Below are 21,933 nucleotides of genomic sequence, written 5' to 3' on the forward strand. Positions count from 1 at the left end.
CGAGTATTTACTTCGAGAAGTTATTAGATATTGTAATTTTTTTTTTAATTTTATATTCATTCGGGATTGTACCAAAGCATATTTGGAAATCATCACCCCTTTAGGAACCACTGTCTAAAATTGTGATGGGTAAAGAAATGAAAGTAGATAAATAGAAAACAAAATCGATATAAATAAACGCAACCATACTTTATTTAAAAAAGTTGAGTACAATATTGAATTCTTAGTCGTTCAGTATTGCAGCAGTAAATGCAAAATTTATTATGAATTGTATTAGTATTTGCAACAAAGAAATTTATATTATTCAGATGTTTTATAAAAATGAAAATTTTATCAAATTTTAGTGTGATTATGTTGTAAGATCAAGTTAGCTATTTCTATATGATATTATAATACTATATTATATTATAGATAGTAATTATTTGAATTAAAATAATTCATATATTATGAAGATGAGTAATATGAATAATAAGCATTTAAATAACTATTTGTATGTGATAACAATGTAAATAAAAGTAACAACTAGTCACTTAATTTTTGGAATAAACTAATGAAAATTATTTGTAATATCCATATAATTATTTGTTCTTTAATATAAACTGTTCCATTTAGAAATCGAATAGAACCAGAATTCTCTGTGCAAAAAATGTTTATAATGTATATAAATATTTAGTAACCTCACAGATCTTCTGATCGGCCAAATTTATAAGTCAGAGAACCCAGAAAGATGAATATATTTTGCAAAAAAGTACCTACTCCAGGCCAATGATGTTGGACTCCTAAAAGGACGAATTGATGAAACTTAGTTTTGTAACAACCAATGACATAGAATCACATATGGCACACAAACCTGAACCAACAAAGCCTGCAAATAAAACCCAACAAGATGCAATAACTGCAGCAAATCCCATTACAAATCCAAGAAACAGCCAAGTTCTCGCGCCTCTAGCTCCGAAATAACCCCCGTTAAATGCATCACCTCTTATCTGTGCGTTCGTTACAGAATTTATCCTACAATGATTTACAGATTTTAATTATTGTAAAGTACAAATGCAAACATTAACTTACATGAATAAAGATATAGTTCCAAATACTCCACACACGTGATAAGCTTTTGACATTTCAAGAGGATACTTTGCATGAGCATCAATAATAAACCACCAACCTGCAAAGAACTAAAATAGCCAGGTGCTATAATAATATACGATATATTGTATACTGTTTTCAAAAGTAAAGTTAAAATTTTAATAACAAGTGAATTATTATACGTTATGATCTATGTACACATGCATCTTATACGTATCTTAATTATTTATTTATCCAGAAAATTACAAGCATCCGATAGAAACAATAAAAAAATTATACTATCCTAGATAGGCAATAAATTAACAATGCTTGATACATAGAATTAAATCAAAGACACGCATTGCCATATACTTCCCATGTCATTTAAAACAATATGAACTTTAATGTTTACCAATGTTCCAGCGACCATAGACGCTAAAATATTTCGTTTATCGCCCACTTCAAACCAGACGCACGTTAAAGATTGTAGATTTTCGAAGAAGGTCGTCATTTCTAGAAATTTCCAATAAAATAACTCGGGAATTGAATATTAAGATTAAACAGTTAACCTAAATAACGAGACATATCAATCACCAATGTCATCACAGAACCAGGTATGTACAATGCGTAAGAGCATGCGCGAAAATCATTTTGTCAAAACAATCATGTGGAGACAATTGTTAGTTTATTTAGTGTCGATAAATTGGTAATCTACTGTATTATTGATGTAATATGCTGCTCTTGTTATGTGTGTATCATCTTTAGCTTCTTACACTGCCTACACTATCTTTTTATTGATTTTCCCAAAAATATAGATGCGTATACAAGGTGATTCATTACTCGTGTGACACATCTTTACAGCTGATACTACACCTCAGAAGCAACCAAAAAATTCATATAAATCTAGGTCCAAATTGCAAAAATGACAGAGGAAATTGGGATTTTTGTTTTTTCAGAGAAGCAGCAGTTTCACTCATATTATTGATTGCATCTTCCAAACTGTAAGTCCTACAAGACAATGACAAACAATATTGAAAAGAGCAACAAATTTGCTATTATAATAGTTTCTATTTTACCTTGAAACTCGAAAACAGGTGAAGTAATAAAAGTTTAAACTTATTTTAGGAGGAAAAATTTGTAAGTTACGAAAACTTTGTTCTCCTGCTTAAGTAATTATTTTTAGACAAAACTAAGATAAATTATATCTCCCGCTTTAGAGGTAAGAGGGAGAAAGATGCTACCGACCTTACTCCAGTAAACTATTCAAGAACTACTAGCGCCATCTCTGTGGAAAGTAGGGAAATTAATGCCCGACTAGTTTCAGTTCTTCTCCGAGAGATGGCGCTAGTGTTTCAGTAGTTCACTTCGCTGTCGATAACGCTGTGCGACCAGTTTGGGCACTTTTCACAGAGATGGCGCCACGGGTTCTGGAGTAGGGTCGGTCCCGTCTGTCTCACTCTTTCTTATAGCTTTCCTATATCTCTCTCTCTCTCTTTTACCTTTAAAGCGGGAGATATAATTTATCTTACTCTTTCTATTCAATGAAAATTAGGGAATTTCTTTATTTAATCAGCAGTACTCCGAAATTCTGTAAAAATAATAATAAGATTTTTAACACCGTGTTAAAAAAATTAATAAAAGTATCTCTTATTTGTTTGCTTATGTAATATTGCAACTCTGATAGTGTTTTATCGAATGACATGTGGTATGATTGAAGAATGAAAACAATGTAACACGTGCACTACACGAACTCGTGGCGTTATTGTAAATATTATTAAGGTGAAAATAATGACGGTAGATTTAGGTTTTGTACAAAAATGTGATTCTTGGCTATTGGAAAGTAGATTTTTCCCAAGTAAAGTCGGCGGTAAACCAGCGTGGCTTGATTTAAAAAATATTCCCGGAGAGAAGGATCTCCAATGTGACTATTGCAAAGAGCCATGTATTTTTTTATGTCAAATTTACGCTCCGTACGAAGATAGCGAAGATGCTTTCCACAGAACAATCTTTGTCTTTATTTGTAAAAAAGCAGAATGTTCTAAGTTAAATGAAAATGGAAATTTTAAAGTGTTTCGTTCTCAGTTGCCTAGAACAAATGAATTTTTTCCATCTGAACCGCCTATAGAGCAAAGCGATTGGAGAACTGATATTAGTATGTGTCATGAAAAATTAATAATTTATATTTGCATATTTTGTTTTGTACTTAATTAAAAGATCCTATAATATAAGACATAAATTGGCTAATTATAGGTGTAGATCGATGGGTAAAAACATGTTACATTTGTGGCTTATTAGCACCTAATCATTGTTCTAAATGTAAAAGTATCAACTATTGTTGCCGCGCTCATCAGATTTATGATTGGAAGCATGGACATAAAGAGACTTGCGGAAATAATCAAAGTGTAACAAAAATTATATGTAATGAATTCTTATTACCCGAATACGAAATAGTAATAGAAAAGGACAATGCAGAAGATAAAAGCGATGCAAATGAATTAACTGAAGATGAGGAAGAAATTAAAAAATATGAAACAATGGTACAGAAAGGTGAAGCAGGAACTTTTCAAAATCAAGATGTTGAGAAAGAATTATTAAGTATGGCTAATCAACAGGAGGATCAAGTATTTTCAAAATTTCTTTCAATTGTTGACAAATTTCCTGATCAAGTATTAAGGTCCATTGTTCATGTGTATCTTCGATTCCCTTTTTACTTTGTTAAAAGTAAATATAACGCATAGTATTTACAATATTTACAGGTATGATAGAGGGGGCAATATTTTATTTATTTCACCTGGGAGTAAAATTGATGATATACCAAAATGCTCTGAATGTAATGGAGACAGACAATTTGAATTTCAGGTGAAATAAAGAACATAACACTAAATGTTGTGCGAGTAAAATTTTGGTATACAACTAATACATGATATTTATTGTAGATTATGCCTCAATTGCTAAATTTTTTAAACTTTGATATCGGACTTAAATGTGTTGACTGGGGTATTTTAGCTGTATTTACTTGCAAAAGATCATGTGTACCCAAAAAAAAGTACAGCATGGAATTTATTTGGAAACAAGACATTGTGGAAGATGATTCTGTCAGTACTTTCTAATAATGTACAGACATAAAAAACAAAGCATACATTTTTTGAAGAACAGTTTTAATTATTCAAAATAAAATACATAATTATCAACAATTTTATACATTTTAATAATCCTATAGCATGATATCTTTTATAAGCTTAAAAAGTACAAAATAAACATTTAAACATCAGAATACAAAAAATAAAAATATATAATAAAAATGTAGTTGTCAAACAATATATAAAATATATATATTTTCTTCTCATTAATGTAAACGACATAACATTCTCATAACCATTAAACTAAAAGAAAGAAAATAACGATTGATATCACAATAAAAAACAAACTTGTTCCCTTGAATGACTATTAACAATTGTAGCAATAGATTTGCAAAATGTTTAAAAGAATAACATTCTCATTATCTAAAATATTCTTCTTATATGTACGATATACTTATTCTGACTGTAAAATAGTCATATATCAAGAATATAATGTCCCTTAGATAAAATTACTGTACCACATATCAACTTCTCTTGTTGCGTTTATCTTATGTTTGTTTCATCAATTCCTTTTATGATTCGTCATTAGAAATAGCGTAACAGCTACTTCAGTCAGAGAATAGTGTACAGTATATAATATAAATCAAATTATTTTGCTAAATAAAGCAAGACAGACTATCTTGGCAATATTGCTTAAAGTATTTTAGGGTAATACTCGTCACAGCCTTCGTTAAATTATGAGATAGATCAAATGGATCTTGTACACATAATGGAGAGTCGATACGGAAGTATTCTCGGCTCTCGGAGGTATGTAAATGTTCAATATATGGATTCATTTCCATAGGTAATATTAAGTCCGCAAAGGCTCTTTTAGATATACGTTCACCCATAAGTGGACAAATAACATAATGTTGATAGTCAAAACTAGCATAGAACTTTAAGAAACCCATTAATAATGTAGAAACAGATTCTTCAGATTTATTAATTTTTTCTGGTTTTGCAACACCCGTTTCCCATCCTAAAAAAATAGAAAAATTATAATGTAAAGTAACCACATAAATAAGAATACGACATCTGTTTTACGAGTAATTATATGCTGTACCACATATAAGTTTGGACTTCTTATTCTGTTTTATTAATGTTGCAACACTTGGCAAGTATGATTCTGGTGAACATGATTGTAAATAGAATATAACAAGCCAAGCAAGAGCATAATTTTTTAAACCATGTCCTTCAGTTAAATTAAAGAGAGAAAACCATTTCCTGACAAATAATATTAATTTTCTACAAGGTGGATAAGCATCATTAAAGGACCTGAAAATGATAACAAAATTAAATAAAAACATTTTTTAATTAAATATATTTAATTACTTGTATAACAAATTAAAACTTTGTAAAGTATTATAGAGATAACATTACCTTATCAGTTTAGAATTTTCAACACAAAGACCATTTTTAATAGTGATATCACATTGTGTACCTGTTTGTCTATGTATTAATCTTATTAAAGGAGTTCTGCAGTTTTCCACGGTATCTGTTATTCCCCATTCTTTTTCATGTAAATATAAAGTTCGTTTGATAATATTAAAATTATTTTCACATATATCTTGGTCATATGTATTCCCTAATAAAATGTAACAATATAATAGCATATCTTAAAATTAAATAGTTGTTGATGTTTTTAAAAGAACACTACTTACCGCAATCAAGATAGATATCTATATCACTAGTTTCAAGTCCAAGACCAGTGACTCTTGAACCAAATACAAATACTTGAATACTTGGAAAAATTTGTTTCAAGATACTTTCTAATGATTGCTTAATTTCCTGCTGTTTGTTGTCATTTAATAAAATTGCTTGCGATTGTTCAAATAGAGAATTGGAGTGGTCATCAACTAGCTTTAAAATATGTTTGATACTTTCAGGAAGCTTTTCAACCATAAAATCTTTACTTCTAATTAAATATTTATGTGTTATGTGATTGCAATGTTCCGTATAAGAGTCTTTGTTGTCTAACCACAATGTAGTACATGGAATGCAAAAATTAATCACATAGTTGTGCTTAAATAAAATTTGACTGTGTTCACTAACTACATGTTTTATGAATAACATTTTCTGATTAAAAGTTTGCAGGCATAAAACACAACCAAATCTTTGAATATTGTACCACAGGTTAGAAAGGTCTTCTGATATAGAATTAGAAACTTTGGTTATCTCACATGTACTTATGTGCGATAAGCTATTAATATGTTTAGTAATATTAATTGTACTATTTGTAATCCACTGTCGACAAAGAAAACATTTTTCTTTGTATTTTCTTTTTTGTAAATATGGATTTTTCACTATTTCAAAATTAGTACTTTTTTTCATTGACCGGACTTTCATCTTATGTGATTCAATACATATATGTTCATATAGTAAATAAGTGTCTCTTGATATTCTTTCATTGCAAGCCAAACAACAAAAATTATACTTATTCAATAGTATAACAAATCTCAAATTTATTTTTATACTTTCCAATTTATGTTGAACAATGTACATTTTTTCTTCGACTTCCAAACAGTTTTTATTGTATTCCTGATTCGAACATGCTGCTGAAGACTTTTCCTTTGTCTCCGAATGATTTGACTTCTCAATTTTCAGTCTTCTCGTCTTCAGATCAAACTTCTCATCTTCAGATGTATTTAAAAATTTTGTAATTTGTTCAGTCACATCATCTGTTATAGTCAAGTCTTCATCATGTTTGACATTGTTTTCATTTTCATTACTAATAAATAGTTCATTAACACGATTTGTTAATGTATCCATGTCAGTTGTACCAGAGTAACTTTCTATAAAGAACCATTTCTTTATTTTCGATGAATGCATTTCTCCTTGACAGTGTGGAATTAAATTGTGATACGAATTTAATTCTACACTGCAAAACAGACAGTGATAGACAACATTATCTATTATATGGCTACAAGATTTAATATTTAAGGAACCATCAAAAGATAGAAAACATCTTTCATTAAAATTTGTACATGCATCTTATATTCGCGGAAGCAGAAAAGTGCAAAGTGGCAACATCTTTTGTCCCAACATATTTTTAGTATATTTAAGTGTGAATATATTGGTAGTACCTGTTTCAGAATGCTTTAAATACTTTATTAAATTATTTATGTGAGGCATGGAACTCAAATGATTAATTAATAAACTGTTTTCTTGCATTACCGATTTACAACAGATACATTTATGTAAAATTATATCATTCCCCATGGTCATAGAAAATAAATTACATCTATGAATCATTATATTTGAGGATTTAAATAAATTATGTATTTTTTACTTGATTCGCAATAATGTAAACTACTCTGAGAAGCAATGTTACCTTCATTTGCATCTAATATTTCATTATTTTCAGTACCATTTACTGATATACTTGCATTATGATTTGGAATGCAATCTGCATTATTTGAGCTATGTTCCAAATTGGTATTTGTATTTATTATACTATTAGAACTGTCAACAATTAATTTATCTGCACTCATACTGTGTTCAAATGTGTTGAAACGTAAGTGATGTTTCAACATATTTTTATGAGCCTTTCCTTTGATATGTGTTAAAATGTTACATAATATTTTTAAGTTGCACATACATAATATGCAAAAGAAATTTGTGTATGCATAGATTATAACTTTATTGTCTAATAATTCTTGTTGTATTAATTGCAAGCATTTCTTAGATGTTAACAAATTGCAGATCTTGCAATTGCAAGACTTTACATTTACATGCTTTTTCTTTATCTTCATTGTTTGAAATTGTAGTTGCAATTTCTTTGTAGATTCTATTTCAATCAGATCCAATTTGTTTTTTTCATTATTAATTTTCCTGTTGATATTATCTATTGTATTTTTATTATTGTCTTGTTTTTCCAACAATATATTGTCTATAAATAATCGCATTTCTTCGTTAGTATTATTACTTTTAATATGCTTTTTTTCTTGCAATATTTCTGTATTATTGTTTACATTCTTTTCCTCATCATTATTTATATCCTCTTTTTGTTGTGTTTTTATAATCACTTCACTGTGTTTTTCTTTCATATGATCCAAAATATCTTTTGAATTATATACCTATTGCACCTTTAATCTTATCACAATTTATACCATCCTTAAATTTTTTAATGTGATGCTTATTCTTCTGTACATGTTGTAAAGCACCAAAAACATCTTCAAAGTTCCTTTCACAAGATACACATATAAAATTATAGTTTGCTGTTATTTCTACATTGTTATCTACAAATTCTTTATATGCTCCTTTGGCATATTTCTCTATGAATTGATTAAACATTTCATTATATTTTAGTGCTACATGCTTTTTGCTATTAATATAACTCAAAATATTTTGTAAATTTGGTACCACACACTTGCAAAAATGGCAAAAATATCGTCCCTTGTAACAGAGTATATTATGTTGTGCTAATTTTTTCGACATTTTTCATTTTCTTTAGAGGTATATAAACTTGTTTACATAATTATTACGATGAACGGTTCTTTCCCATATATTATATTGAACATTTAACAGAGTTGCAAACATTTGCTAATATAATAGTAATTATCAACATTACTAATTATCTTCTCTTCAAAAATGAATTCTATACGTCATTCTTCAATTGCGTCCATTTATTACTTTTGATTCTATTTAATGTCTTTTTACGCAGTTCCACAGATACCTAATCGAACATTTCTAAAAAAAATTTGTTAACGACTATAACTATTTGATGACGGTATTTTGAAATGATTCACAGAATTGCCAACATTATTATCGATGACGTAATTTGAAGCATGCACTTTGACTACAATTCAAATATACAAGTCTGTCAGTTCATATATACTAAGAATGATTATATATTTAAATAATTCAATTACAATATGGAATTGTGATTGCAATCATATTTTTATAACTTTCAATTATTATAAAAATAATACGTACGTATATGTTACAGATATAGCTGTGCTTTATGATTTCATACTGCATAACTATATCTATATTCGATACTTAAAAATACACTTAAAATTAACATATAATTAAATTTAAAAACGTACCTGAAGCTAACTAAAATTCCAAGTGCTAACTTTCATATAATTACATAGAAATACTGTTGTATTTTGATACAATAATGCAATGATTCATAATATATAAAGTCTCTACTAAAGTGTTATCGATAACACTTAAGCGATAACATTAATAATTTCGGTATTCCCCTAACTTAACAACCATAATTCCCCTATAAAGAACTTTGATAACTTGAATAAAAACTGTACTTATTCTTTTGCAATACTACTTCGTACAATAAGCTGAAGAAAAAGTTATTGTTTCACAATAAAAATGTAATAAAAAATAAGGTAATACTGGTTTACGATGTCACAATACGACAGTTGTGCGTTCATAGGAAATTTTTATTTCCCTTGATAAACTGTGATCATAGTTAACGTAAATTGAATGTTAAACGTTTCGTGGCGTCTTCAAATATTTAATACGAAAGGAATGAAATGTTTTATACAGATATTTTACGTATTATAATGTGTCTAAATATTGCTTTTTCACGTTAACATGCCTACCAATCGCAGTAATGATTCTTATAGCGATAAGATGTAACATGTTAAGATTTGTTACATTTTGAAGCGGCATACTCTCTTACTTTTGAACGTGTACATCTGTATTAACAGCGAGATGATATGATAGAAGTAAAATTAGAGTAATAGGAGCGAAATAATTGTTTTTAAAACATTATGCGTAATGGAATATACCAAGATATATCGTGCAAAAGTATAATTTGAATGAAGTATACTGATTAACGTAGTTCAATTGAGTACCACTATACGGAAGTGACAGGAATTGCGCTTAGTAGGGTAACGTTATTTTATTACGTGTCATGTACGCAAATCTGTATTTCTCGATCGCCTAAACGTTTCGAAACGGGTTTGTGAAGTTGTTTAATATTTGATTATTTTTATTGTTAAAGGTACGTGCGTAAATTTACATTTTTATTTACTGATAGTCAAATGTAACGAGAATTTATCGGTCCCATTTGTTAAGAAAGCGCGTATATGTTAACAGTGTTTAAAGCTGTCATAAACATATGTAGTTTAAATGTATTCGATACATTTTATTGCTTAGTACTTTTAAAAATAAACTCGTTGGTGTAATTTCTATAACATACACTTGATATAATAGTGTGGTCAATTGCAATAATATGTTAGCAATATTTTCAGGATCATGAATTAAGCGACAAGTTGTGCATATTTCTTTTTCGACAAAGCTTCTTAAAAAGTCGTTTCGTTAAGACATTTGTATAATTGTACAGTTTATAACTCGACGGTGCTTTTATATTAATTTATTAAAAGAACAGAATATGATTTTATAATGTAATTCTGTGTTGTTAACATTGCGTATTTTATTTGTAGAAAAAAGATGCGCCAACTCAAGGGAAAGACAAAAGAAACAAACAAACAGAAGAAAGAAAGGAAAAAGGAATTTCTAGAGAACAAACAACGCGTCTTTACAGTCGTGTTACCAACAATTGCTGCAATATTTGTTGTAATAGCAGCATATGTTTATGTTAAAACCCGTCCAAAAGTTGTTGAGTATTAATTGGCTTGTGTTCATCAAGGATCATTAAAACACGATAACACAATGTATTTCAAGAATGCTTGGACAGTTCCTTGATACATTTGTACAATTAAATAAGAATTAGTTAAATAAGAAGGCAAATATAAATGCCTGCTCACATGGCACTTCATTCCTATCATTCTATAATCAAATATTAACTTTATCGTATTAATTGTACAACTTTTACAAAATATTTTCCATGCTAAATGTTACATAATATTGGAATACACACACATACATGCGTACACATACCAATTAAGCGAATATAAATAACACATTTTCATTATATAGAAAGTAAAGTAGTGTTTGGGCTATTATTGGAAGATCTATTTGTATCAGAATAGTTAGTTTTTAAATTTATATATTAAATTGCAGTTTACTCCATTTTTCAAATGCAATTTTATATAAAACAATGTTCATATTCTCATTAGAGAATTATTCCAGACATAAAACATAATTCCGAGTATGTTATTGCATTTTTAGCACAATACATGCTTTTTCCATATGAATTATTGTATATGGTTCTATGAAAGATCTAGTGATTTTATCATTCTTTAAAATAATAGTAGAAAATATTGTTTTATAAAATATTTACATAATAAACATGAACGTAAAATAATTTTAATACATTTAATTACATATATTAAATTATTTCTAATTCTTCTGAATTTTCCTTTTCCTTTGTTACACTGAATAAATTTTTAGTTTTACTTATTATATCATACTTATAACTATACACATAGCTTAAGATTACGAAGATGTTGAGAATCACTGCGTTAGATACAGTACACCAATAGGAGGTTAACACGTACGTTGATGTATACACGTGTATTGAACTGTTGGATTCTGTTACTTTGCAAAATACGTATCTTATTATTATTTAAAAAATGAAAGAAAATCTTGTTTATTTCTCATTCGTGATTTCATTTGTGATACTTATACTTTGGACAAGTTCTGTAAAAGGTACATCAATATTTATGTCTCCTATACGAAATGTCAAAATGAAGTATCTTTGAATTGACTTGAAACGTTATGAATTTTTTTAATTATTCGAATAAACTAGTAAACTAGTGTATTATTTATTTTATAAGATCTCCATTTTCACTATTATAAAATATCATTTTATTAAAATTATCGATGGCTTTTGTTAACCTATTTTGCTAGAATTATAAAGGAAAAGTTTTTGTTTGTTTTTAAACGGACTTCTAAAAATTCTGTTTACTCTTCATACTCTTAATACTTAGTTGTACATTAATCTCTTAAAGATAGTTATTCTTGTAAAGTTTATTAATAAGAAAAATATATATACAGCTAAAGGAACCCAGTATGTGACTTGTGGTTCCGCATTAAAATTAATGAACGTGGACTATAAAGTAAGATTATATTCCCATGATATTAAGTATGGAAGCGGGAGTGGTCAACAATCGGTAACAGGAACTTCAGCAAATGAAGATGGGAATTCTTATTGGCTTGTAAAAGCAGGAACAATGAAACAATGCACTAGAGGGTATGAGATTTATAAGAATGATATAAAATTTATATTATAATATGACAATTGTTCTAACAGTGTGCCAATTAAGTGTGGAGAAATTATAAGATTAGAACATACAGCAACAAAAAAGAACCTTCACTCGCACCTTGAAAGTTCACCACTTAGTGGTAAGCAAGAAATATCTGCCTATGGAGATAGCAAAGGCGAAGGCGATAATGGAGATAATTGGCTGTTAGTGTGTCATACTGAATTTTGGAGAAGAGATGAGCCAATTATGTTGAAACATGTAGATACAGATGCGTGAGTTTTAAATGTAGCTTTTATTCTAAACATAAGAAAGAAGAATTATCGAAATATTTAAAAAGCTATTCATTTAATAGATATTTGACAGTGAGTGGAAGAGTTTATGGTAAACCGATTAATGGTCATAGCGAAGTAGTAGGTGAATATTCTCCAAATTTACCTCATCTACATTGGATAACAACAGATGGAGTATTTATTCATCCTAATGATTTTAAAGCTCTACATCATGCACACACAGAACTATAAAGTAAATTTTTTACTTAGATACAGAATTTCTATATAATAATTGTGATTACCAATAACTTAATAATTATAAATTGGAAAACAAAATAGAATACAAATTAATTTCTTTACGAATTTCAATACAGGTCGATATCTGATTATACTTCATTTCTGTAAAGAAAAAGAGTTTTATTAAAAATATACCAACTGATGTAATGTGCTAAATATCAGAAATTTCCTTATTAAAAATTTAAAAAACACGTACATATTATAAGTAAGGCAAACAAAACAAATCATCTAATGATTTTTATTACAATTTTTATTATACATATAAGTAGTAGTAAAACAAAAAATAATTCCATGGCATTGTATTTATGGAAATTTGTATGAGTGCAGTATGATTTGTGCAGATGTATAAATGTGTAAATGTATTAAATATATATAATATTTATTACAATATAATATAATTTACAATAATTGAAGAACATGTATTTTGTTTTCCATATAAACATTTACATAACAAAATGTGTAAACATATTTGTATGACTAGTTATTAATTTATCACATGTAAAGCTTTTAAGTGTTTCCATTTTCTCATTATACTTGCTTCAGTTCATACTTTCCGTTAAGATCTCTAGTTCCTATAAGACCGTTATATGGGAAAATGATGTTTGAAAGACCGTAACTTCCAAAAATTTCCTTTAAACTTTGCTTTCCTGATATGTTTGTGTATCGTTGTTTACCTGTCATACAGCTGTGCAATTTCCATGTTGCATACACTAAACAAATACACAAAATAGAAACTAGTACATCAAACATTGTTACCAGTAGTATGTAAGAGTTTTCCCTAGAATGTAATAATCTGACAAGTGCAATAGGAAAACAGAAGTTTAAAAATATATTAAAGGAGTCTGTATCTGTTCTTATAACACGATTGATATTTTCATATAAATATGGTCCAAGTATACATAATGAGTACAGACATGTTAACGATGCATAGAAACAAAATAAGATGAAATTACCTATATTTTGTCTTAATATGCAAGCACCTAAGAAAAAACAATGATGATCACGAAAATGAAAACACTTTTTGCAAAAAACGCAATGTTGCGTTGGTTTGCATGTATAATTGACACATTTCTCACAATACCAATATTTATATTCCTCGCTATTTACTGTCTTATAATATACAAGTAGTTTCTTTCCCATTGGATTAATTTCCATAGTCGTTGCATTACGACTTATACTATATATTGAGTACCAATTTAAATATGCTTGAATAGAAAAAAATATAAAAATTGGAGTAACTTTTTCATTGATGTATATTGTTAATACGATAACGATTATGCTATATGTCAATGAAACAAATGGGCAAATTTTTACAATAATTTGAGGAAGAGCTCTCATATTTTCTATATGTATAGTTATAATATTTTTTATACAAAACGTCTCTTTCTCTCTCTCTCTGCCTCTTCATTGCTTTCTGATATTAATCAATTATCATTACTTCTCCTGTAACAGAAAGAATATTACAGGAATATTTCCTATTTTTAGGTTCCGAAATTTTTCAGAAAAAGATATAGCTAAGAGATAAATATATTATTTCTTTAGCTTAAATTTATGATATAAAAATTAGGAAACATTTATACTACATTCACTAACCCTAAGTATAACCTCTTTTATTGCGTTGTATATGTTCCAATAAAAATATATCACGTTTTTAAACAGTGAATGTTATGTAATAATATATATATGTAATTATTATTAAATAGAACTATGTTTTAATCTTTTCTTTTACAAAGCTTTAAAAAGCAATATTCAAGAAATATGAAGAGTACACAGATAACATTGGGAGTCTACAAGGTAGAGAATTGAACTAACAATAATTTTTAATCTATTTTCTTAATATATTTTGATTATAACAAAACACCAACAAATATTGAATATTATGTATATGCAGTATAGAATTGTATTTAGGTATTAATACTAATTATGTTTGGACATATGTAAAATCAATACATTTTTTATAAAAACAATGATTCTTATTGGTATATTTGTGTACATTACAAATGTGATGTAAAAACAACAGATTCAGTAATGAAAAATAACAAAATTTTACATTCCATGATTAATCTATATCAATATAAGTATCTAAAAATGGTTTGGAATAGATATATGTACTATAAAAAAAAAAGATTAATTTGCAAAAATTTCTAAACAAGCGAAAATTAGTAATTTCAGTAAAACAAAATTTAATGAATTTTTTTAATATGTTTAGCGATAGTAAATTTCTTTCTTAAAACATATATCACATATATCAAGTAGATTTTTCTTCACACATTGACATTTTTTATACATATTTATACATCTTAAAATCCTATATTTTTTTTATGCTTTAAATTTGTACATTTTTTCCACAAAAAATTGAACTTAAAGCTTTTATTGATTATGAACGTATATTATTCAATAAGCACGTTAAGTATATATTTCTATTTTACAAAATTAATTTTATTCCTATGTTCTTTTATTTTTGCTACAAAAGTATGTAACTTATTTTAACTAAAAAAATCCAAAATAAATTATCGTTAAACAACGAAATAGCGTATGAAAAAAATTTTAAAGGTATCGATTATTTACATTTAATTTACATTACCGATTTTTTATAACTTTTTGTCTATTATATACATATAATTCTTCTTTCTCTTAATATATAGAACCATTTGTTTTCTAACTTGTGCATATAGTTAATTCATGTGTAGCCCTTTTGTACCTTGTTAAAAATCAACAATTGCTATCTGCTTTATGATAGTTTTTACAAATACTATCATACATTTTACAATACGATCTAAATTAAATCGATTCTTAAAGATAATCCGTCCTGTAGTTATAAAACTATATAAACGTGGTATAGTGTGGTTTTTATAAGTTATCAAAATATACTACTATTATAATCAAATAATGCTTGTACAGTTAGAACTTTCTTATGTAGTGTTAAAAATAAATTTTTGAAACCTCCAACTTTCTCTTAATATGATGGTAGGCCATTCAAGTACATGGTCTTTGTTTATTACTTTTCGAAGATGACGATACAGCTTCACGAAAGTTCACCAATGGGTGCATTTTGCAACCATAAATCATGTATAAAATTATATAAATCATCGCTAACGGCCACCTGTGTAGATTGTATATTATAAATAATTTTCATTGTCTTGAGAGGATTATTTTATAATTTTAAATACTTCTTGAAAAACTTACTTTATATGGGGTAGGATTTAAATTCCTTTTATGATCATTTCTGAGTGTTTTCAATGACTCCTGAACTCTATTTCGTATTTCTTGTAATGTAAGTAAAGGCTGGCACAGTTTGCCATTTTTCCAATACACCTATGGCGTTAGTAAAGAAATATAGTTAATTTCTGTTTCTATCTAAACTGATACCTTCTCAATTTACCTTGTGCAGCGGCTCTACCCGCGACGGAATAACGTAAGCTCTTTTCGATTCTTGAAAAGGATGCCTACAAAGAACTTTCTGTTTCATTTGCGGAGCTTCTTCTGTAGATCTTTGCAACAGATCGATCAAAGCATATCCATCTGCCCCATACAATCTGAATGCATCCTTCTTTCCAGGTATTGTCACTTTATCAACTTCCTGGCTGAGTTTAATTCTAGGCTGTCCATTGATTTCAACCATTTTATAAACGCAACCTAACGCTGGTTGTCTTTGACACGTTACCAAATGCGTACCAATTCCAAAGCAATCAATTTTATGGCTCTATACAAACAATTTTCTTTATGATAGAAAAAAAAAAAGAAAGAAAAACCAACAAATTTATCATACGGTGAAATTACATTTCTATTACATATATTTATGTACCTGCTCATTTAAACTTAGAATGGTCTCTTCATTGATATCATTTGACGCACAAATTGTTAATTTTGCGAACCAAGGTATGTTGTATTTGATGGCGATTCTTTCGAAAATGTCCCGCGCTGTATTACTTAGATATGCAAGATCACCGCTATCGATTCTGATACCAACTGCTTTATAACCCAAGTCATTTAATGCTAGTGCCACTGCACAGAAGTTTAGAAGACCACTCCTGAGTGCAAAATTTATTCGTGAGTTAAATACAGTCATAACAAACGTGATAAAAATATATTATTAGATACACATGCATTAAAAAAAAAGTTATCGTTATATAATCTAAGACATAATGTACATTTCTATATAATCATTTTATGTCCTTTGAAAAACGTACGCACAGAGTAAATGTTTTCAAAATAAAACTAAAATATGCTACAACAATTAATACAGAAAAGTATAAAACATGCTCTAGCAATAATTAGATGAAAATATATAATGTCTCATGTTCTATACAAGCTACTACGAAATCAGTGATGATGGTACGAAAACAAATCTTATGTTCACAACAAAGTAATTTTTCTACTACTTTGGCAATACACTTCCTTCATGTTACCTACAAATATTTTTATTTTTAAGAATTTTAATAGCTTAAGTTCTTGGAATATAAATAAATGATCATTATTAATAAAACATCAAAGTTATTAATGGTTATTTTGTTACATGGCTGAATTGGGAAGGTTACTATATAAGGTCGTACGTAATACATGATTTGAACAATTTTTCGCAGTTCAATAGATAATTTTCCCGTTCTATTATTTCTGTTTTACAACAAAAATGGAACGACGAAATACAGGTTTGCCCGCTTTACAGAATGATATATCTTTTCCTTACAAAAGAACTAAATTATAATTCGAACTTACTTTGATTATTGAACGTAATGCTTTAAAATTTAACAAAACACATATATACGATATTGATTTATTGTTTATGAGAATAATTGAATGATTTGTTGTGTTTGGTAAATGGAAAAAAAAGATGAGTTATCCTGCAAAGCAGACAAAGAGAATAATATCGTACCTCACATAGAGCTCACCCAATTCACCTCGTCTTAAAAAGCCATTCTTGTGATGCGAAGTTGATTCTGATATAATTGGATTGTTTCTGACACCATTTTGGGCATGTGTATTAGACCCATTTGTTAAACGTTTATTCTTTACATTTAGGTTGGCAATACATGCCTGTCTCTTGGCCAAGGCTTCGATGCTATAAACACACTCCTGTTAGGCTACAGTGTGTATTATGTTTCATCATGCCTGCTTTGTGAATTTGTAATTAGAATTACTAATGCACATATCAAATCCAATTAAACATATTTTTAGTTAAAAAATAAAATTATCTCCACTATTACTTTAGTACGGTTTTAGTACTTCACAATAGATTTTGTAAAATACATTGTGCTTGAGAAAGAAATAAATACTATTTTTGTATATTGGATTTTAAATTTATATATACTTTTTGTCCAATATTTTCAGGCATCTATCTTTTCACTACATTCATACATTTATACAAAGAAAGATGAATATTAATACTTAGAGAATAAGTAATTACGAAATAAATTATATACTACAAGCAATGCAATAAAATATTGTACAAATAAATTAGTATTGAGTACAGAATGTTGCTCTATACATTAGCATATAGCTACTATAAAAACATAACAGCGCACATTGAAATAAAATTCTAAATGCATACATGCAAATAGTCAAATGTAATACATACGAATTTTAAGGAGATACATACAAAATTAAAATATGTCTACTTGTATATACGAAATATGTAATAGAGAAATTTTAATTATATGAAACAAAAAAAGTGGAATAAAGAATGCACATAGAATAGTGCATAATGTTACCTTTTCACATCATATGTGTCTACTAGAGCAATAAATCGTTGTGGGAAAGCAATGGCATAACTAATTAAAGCAGCTAACTCTCCACTAGAAGCCTCAGAAACTAATGTTCCTACATCAGCTGCAATAGAATCCTGATATTTGTAAGCTAATTCTAGAACATCATAAACCTCTCCTGTTTCTTTATGCGCCAAAGTCTGAAAAAAAGACCATATAATGTTAACATAATTTTACAGAATTGAATTATTTAAAGCACTAAACTTACTTTTTGTTGTAAATCACCAATACCCGTAAAAGATGTGATATATGAATGTGCATGTGTTCCGCTCAAGGGTATATTGTAAAGTTTTCCTGCTAAAACGTTACTTGTACCATCAAATCCACCTGAAAAAAGTAAATGTTTTTCATAATAATATATGTGTTTTCGTAATAACGAATATGTATTATATTTCATATATCAAAAATATGACATATCTTTCTATGCACTTTTTTTTATTAGAATTCATTTTTAAAGTGAGTGTTTATTAAAAAAAATAAAAAAAAGAAGCTACATATATTTAATACTATTCATTATTGCATTCAATTTACTTTCATTGTAGATATAAACATATACTTTAATATAATTCTTTTCCTACAATGTGACACATAGTTGTACACAAACATAGTTGACCTAGCTTAGACTGTTACACATCATCAAGCTGGCACAAACTGTTACAGGATAGTGCTGTTTATTGATTTAGCTTCAAAGAAATTGTTAAATAAGTGATACAAGGAGTAATATATGAGTCTTTAAAGACACATATTACACAATATATGTAAGTGTTAAATAATTACTATATACTGTATGATTTAAAAAAAGTAGTGAATGTAACCAAAATACTAAACTAAGATTTTAAGACAAAATAAAAGGAAATACAGATACCAGAAATATTTACCAATATAGCTATATTTAGAGGCACTTAAACCACCGTCAGGACCTTGAGCTCTTCGAAGGCCAAACTCTAGTAATGTTATATTTTTCCCAGCAACCATACGATATCTGGCTGCGTTAGTTGCCATTAAACTTGCATAGTTAACTAATGTTAACAGTGTTGTTTCCAAAAGTTGTACCATTATTAATGGACCTTCTACTCTTAGTAATGGTATTCTGCATAACATATCAATGTGTATTGAGGTTTTAGCTTATTAAAATTTGATGTTTCATCAAATATGTAATGTCGATAAGTATTGGAACATTAACTCTAACTGCTGTCTTAAGAGCAAGAAAAAGTTTCCTAAACGATGACAATGATGATGACGATTAACATAACTGGATATTAATCCATATGATGCATGCAATTTTTAACAAATGTTTACTAACCTTGGAAAAGCAACTGAACCTTCTTCCATACCATATATAGTCACATCTTTTGGAGTTAGATCTTTTAAGTACTCAAAAAATCTCTGATCAACCGACGATGGCATTGTTGACTTCAAGTATTTAATATCTGTGTAATTGAATGATTTATTCGTAAATCCTAGAGTATGTATAATTATTTTAAATCCATGCTATTTAAAAATGAATTGCATACCACTAGAAGAATAGTGGAATTTTTCTAGAAATTTAATACATTCTTCCATCCCAGCAAAGATTGTAAATTCTCCTTGGAAAGGATTTTTTCGAAAATACAAATCAAACACAGCATGATCGTTCATTTTCCCACTTTTCCAATAAGCATACGCCATAGTAATTTGATATAAATCTAGAATTAGAAAATCAGTATAAATATTTATTACATGATTTTAAAAGCACACGTATAGTAATAAATGTATATGTAAAAAAGGTACTCTTATAATTTTATTTAATATAATTTTTTTAATATATCCAAAGGAAATATAATTTCAAATACAGTTAAATACACTATGAAATGGTATTACATAAAACAAACGGACTGCTCAAAAACTGGGATGTCTTACTCATCGGAAAAAAAAAAAATGAAATACAAGCAAAGTTCAAAGACGTGTCATCAAAAGTCACGGTAAGCAACTCATGTTGGATTACATTTCGAAACATCACGTGTTGCATCATTACCTGATACATGTGTTAAAGTAAACGATAAAATTAAATGGACCCGCGTGTTTTGAGGTTACTTTCCGTAGTACTGTTTTCGCGGACTTGCAAGAATTGCACGCAAGTATGCATTGGAAGTTAAGTACCTGTTAAGAGCGGTTGCACGACGCAATTTTGGCGCGTCTGACACCATGATTTAGTCTCGTTGTCGGACATATCTCTTTTTTTTTAAATCTTTGCTGTTCAACTTAAGACCGAAAGGAAAAAAAAATCGTGCAATATCGTTCCCTACGGCAATGGACGTTAACGCCAATCACTGAACGACAATCGGTCAAGCACCGTTACCGACGAACTAGCATGTTTCGACGGGGAACTTCGTATTATACGTATTCGTACACTCTCAGAATCGATAGGAACGTTTGAAGGACGTTACGAACAACGCGACCTGTTATTCCGCCGTTCCCACCAACAGTAAAGACACTTCTTAAAAAATTACTAAGAATCGGGTTATCATTTTGGTCCGAGCACGTGAACGCACAAAAAGCGTTGATGAATTTATACTGCGTGACGATCAGATTCTTTTCTTTTTTTTCCTTTTCTTTCACCCCCTCTTCTCTGTGTGCATTGCACACAGTTCACCTGCACATCGATGATCGAACGAAATTTACGATGTTAGAAATAGAGTTTCGCGAAGCTGATGTAGAATTTTTGTCTGCTAATTCAATCGATTCAACTCATTGGAAACAAACTATCAACGTTAATCAACAATTAGTTAATTAAAATGGATAGAGGATCATATTATCATGTCCATTCGTTTGAATGTTTTATATCACATGGTACGACTTAACCGATCTACAATACTACTGAAGTCAGTGCAACCGCATCGTTATGACTCTCACGATATACATGCACGTACTTACATAGGTATAATTTAGTGCTAAATTAATATTAAAAACAAAGTACATTCATTCGATATATCTTTTTAAATTCGCGAGTGATTTATATATTCAATTGTGTAGACATCAGCATATATCAACAATAGCACAATGAAATGCATCTGTAAGAGATTCCAAATTGTATTAATAAAAGGTAACATTTTTCATTTCCTACCAAATGATGATAAATGGCATTAACGGAAATAACTGTGTTATCACTGAAAGTAATTGTTACATACAAATGTATCATTATGTCCATTATCGTGGTGCAGTGATCTTAACGAATGAAAAGCTGTCGAATGCGATCAAAATTAAGATGATGTACTTCTGGTTACTCGGAATCATGGATATATATTTT

At 28.6% G+C, this 21,933-nt stretch overlaps 6 protein-coding genes across 7 annotated transcripts; 2 read left to right on the forward strand and 4 right to left on the reverse strand.

The window, feature by feature from the left end:
• Window positions 1–460: 460 nt before the first annotated feature.
• Window positions 461–1,705, reverse strand: LOC143424289 (transmembrane protein 50A). The gene is made up of 4 exons (XM_076896262.1): window positions 1,478–1,705; window positions 1,069–1,175; window positions 851–1,011; window positions 461–779 (listed from the first exon to the last, which is right to left on the reverse strand). The coding sequence occupies exons 1-4, from the start codon at window positions 1,574–1,576 to the stop codon at window positions 679–681; spliced, it is 468 nt and encodes a 155-aa protein (XP_076752377.1). The 5' UTR covers window positions 1,577–1,705; the 3' UTR covers window positions 461–678.
• A 1,080-nt stretch (window positions 1,706–2,785) lies between these two features.
• On the forward strand, window positions 2,786–4,193 carry Zfrp8 (Zinc finger protein RP-8). Its single transcript, XM_076896080.1, has 4 exons — window positions 2,786–3,217; window positions 3,316–3,739; window positions 3,822–3,924; window positions 4,002–4,193. The coding sequence occupies exons 1-4, from the start codon at window positions 2,854–2,856 to the stop codon at window positions 4,173–4,175; spliced, it is 1,065 nt and encodes a 354-aa protein (XP_076752195.1). The 5' UTR covers window positions 2,786–2,853; the 3' UTR covers window positions 4,176–4,193.
• Window positions 4,194–4,669: 476 nt separating this feature from the next.
• On the reverse strand, window positions 4,670–8,621 carry LOC143424454 (uncharacterized). The gene is made up of 6 exons (XM_076896510.1): window positions 8,294–8,621; window positions 7,516–8,244; window positions 5,846–7,057; window positions 5,565–5,769; window positions 5,248–5,459; window positions 4,670–5,163 (listed from the first exon to the last, which is right to left on the reverse strand). Exons 1-6 carry the CDS (start codon window positions 8,619–8,621, stop codon window positions 4,802–4,804), a joined length of 3,048 nt encoding a protein of 1,015 aa, XP_076752625.1. The 3' UTR covers window positions 4,670–4,801.
• A 2,922-nt stretch (window positions 8,622–11,543) lies between these two features.
• LOC143424420 (stromal cell-derived factor 2) lies at window positions 11,544–12,951 on the forward strand. Its single transcript, XM_076896469.1, has 4 exons — window positions 11,544–11,762; window positions 12,111–12,306; window positions 12,367–12,591; window positions 12,672–12,951. The coding sequence occupies exons 1-4, from the start codon at window positions 11,687–11,689 to the stop codon at window positions 12,838–12,840; spliced, it is 666 nt and encodes a 221-aa protein (XP_076752584.1). The 5' UTR covers window positions 11,544–11,686; the 3' UTR covers window positions 12,841–12,951.
• A 296-nt stretch (window positions 12,952–13,247) lies between these two features.
• Window positions 13,248–14,582, reverse strand: LOC143424419 (palmitoyltransferase ZDHHC22-like). The gene is made up of 2 exons (XM_076896468.1): window positions 14,479–14,582; window positions 13,248–14,328 (listed from the first exon to the last, which is right to left on the reverse strand). Exon 2 carries the CDS (start codon window positions 14,221–14,223, stop codon window positions 13,414–13,416), a length of 810 nt encoding a protein of 269 aa, XP_076752583.1. The 5' UTR covers window positions 14,224–14,328; window positions 14,479–14,582; the 3' UTR covers window positions 13,248–13,413.
• Window positions 14,583–15,423: 841 nt separating this feature from the next.
• Window positions 15,424–21,235, reverse strand: Naprt (nicotinate phosphoribosyltransferase). Of its 2 annotated transcripts, XM_076896051.1 has the most exons (11): window positions 20,787–21,234; window positions 20,162–20,332; window positions 19,951–20,077; window positions 19,526–19,737; window positions 18,856–18,974; window positions 18,594–18,787; window positions 17,759–17,944; window positions 16,691–16,916; window positions 16,268–16,588; window positions 16,072–16,200; window positions 15,424–15,988 (listed from the first exon to the last, which is right to left on the reverse strand). In XM_076896051.1, the coding sequence occupies exons 1-11, from the start codon at window positions 20,854–20,856 to the stop codon at window positions 15,911–15,913; spliced, it is 1,833 nt and encodes a 610-aa protein (XP_076752166.1). In that variant the 5' UTR covers window positions 20,857–21,234; the 3' UTR covers window positions 15,424–15,910. The 2 variants fall into 2 exon arrangements, with proteins under 2 accessions (XP_076752166.1, XP_076752167.1); XM_076896052.1 differs by lacking the exon at window positions 17,759–17,944 and having other exon boundaries at window positions 20,787–21,235.
• Window positions 21,236–21,933: the final 698 nt, after the last annotated feature.

Source organism: Xylocopa sonorina, chromosome 6 (genome assembly GCF_050948175.1).
Source record: "Xylocopa sonorina isolate GNS202 chromosome 6, iyXylSono1_principal, whole genome shotgun sequence".
In the NCBI taxonomy this organism is placed as follows: domain Eukaryota; kingdom Metazoa; phylum Arthropoda; class Insecta; order Hymenoptera; family Apidae; genus Xylocopa; species Xylocopa sonorina.

Bases quoted from the DNA above. Each gene is read 5' to 3' on its own strand.
- LOC143424289 (XM_076896262.1), bottom strand. From the start codon at position 1,576: ATGACGACCTTCTTCGAAAATCTACAATCTTTAACGTGCGTCTGGTTT. The intron at 1,176-1,477 runs GTAAACATTAAA...TGGCTATTTTAG, and splicing joins CTATGGTCGCTGGAACATTG to TTCTTTGCAGGTTGGTGGTT. The intron at 1,012-1,068 runs GTAAGTTAATGT...AAATCATTGTAG, and splicing joins GGAACTATATCTTTATTCAT to GATAAATTCTGTAACGAACG.
- Zfrp8 (XM_076896080.1), top strand. From the start codon at position 2,854: ATGACGGTAGATTTAGGTTTTGTACAAAAATGTGATTCTTGGCTATTG. The intron at 3,218-3,315 runs GTATGTGTCATG...GGCTAATTATAG, and splicing joins CGATTGGAGAACTGATATTA to GTGTAGATCGATGGGTAAAA. The intron at 3,925-4,001 runs GTGAAATAAAGA...TATTTATTGTAG, and splicing joins ACAGACAATTTGAATTTCAG to ATTATGCCTCAATTGCTAAA.
- LOC143424454 (XM_076896510.1), bottom strand. From the start codon at position 8,621: ATGTCGAAAAAATTAGCACAACATAATATACTCTGTTACAAGGGACGA. The intron at 7,058-7,515 runs GTAACATTGCTT...TTTGCAGTGTAG, and splicing joins AATATTAGATGCAAATGAAG to AATTAAATTCGTATCACAAT. The intron at 5,460-5,564 runs GTAATGTTATCT...TATCATTTTCAG, and splicing joins GAAAATTCTAAACTGATAAG to GTCCTTTAATGATGCTTATC.
- LOC143424420 (XM_076896469.1), top strand. From the start codon at position 11,687: ATGAAAGAAAATCTTGTTTATTTCTCATTCGTGATTTCATTTGTGATA. The intron at 11,763-12,110 runs GTACATCAATAT...ATATATATACAG, and splicing joins TTGGACAAGTTCTGTAAAAG to CTAAAGGAACCCAGTATGTG. The intron at 12,307-12,366 runs GTATGAGATTTA...TTGTTCTAACAG, and splicing joins ATGAAACAATGCACTAGAGG to TGTGCCAATTAAGTGTGGAG.
- LOC143424419 (XM_076896468.1), bottom strand. From the start codon at position 14,223: ATGAGAGCTCTTCCTCAAATTATTGTAAAAATTTGCCCATTTGTTTCA.
- Naprt (XM_076896051.1), bottom strand. From the start codon at position 20,856: ATGTCCGACAACGAGACTAAATCATGGTGTCAGACGCGCCAAAATTGC. The intron at 19,738-19,950 runs GTTAGTAAACAT...TATGTTATGCAG, and splicing joins GGTTCAGTTGCTTTTCCAAG to AATACCATTACTAAGAGTAG. The intron at 16,201-16,267 runs GTAAATTGAGAA...CTAACGCCATAG, and splicing joins GGGTAGAGCCGCTGCACAAG to GTGTATTGGAAAAATGGCAA.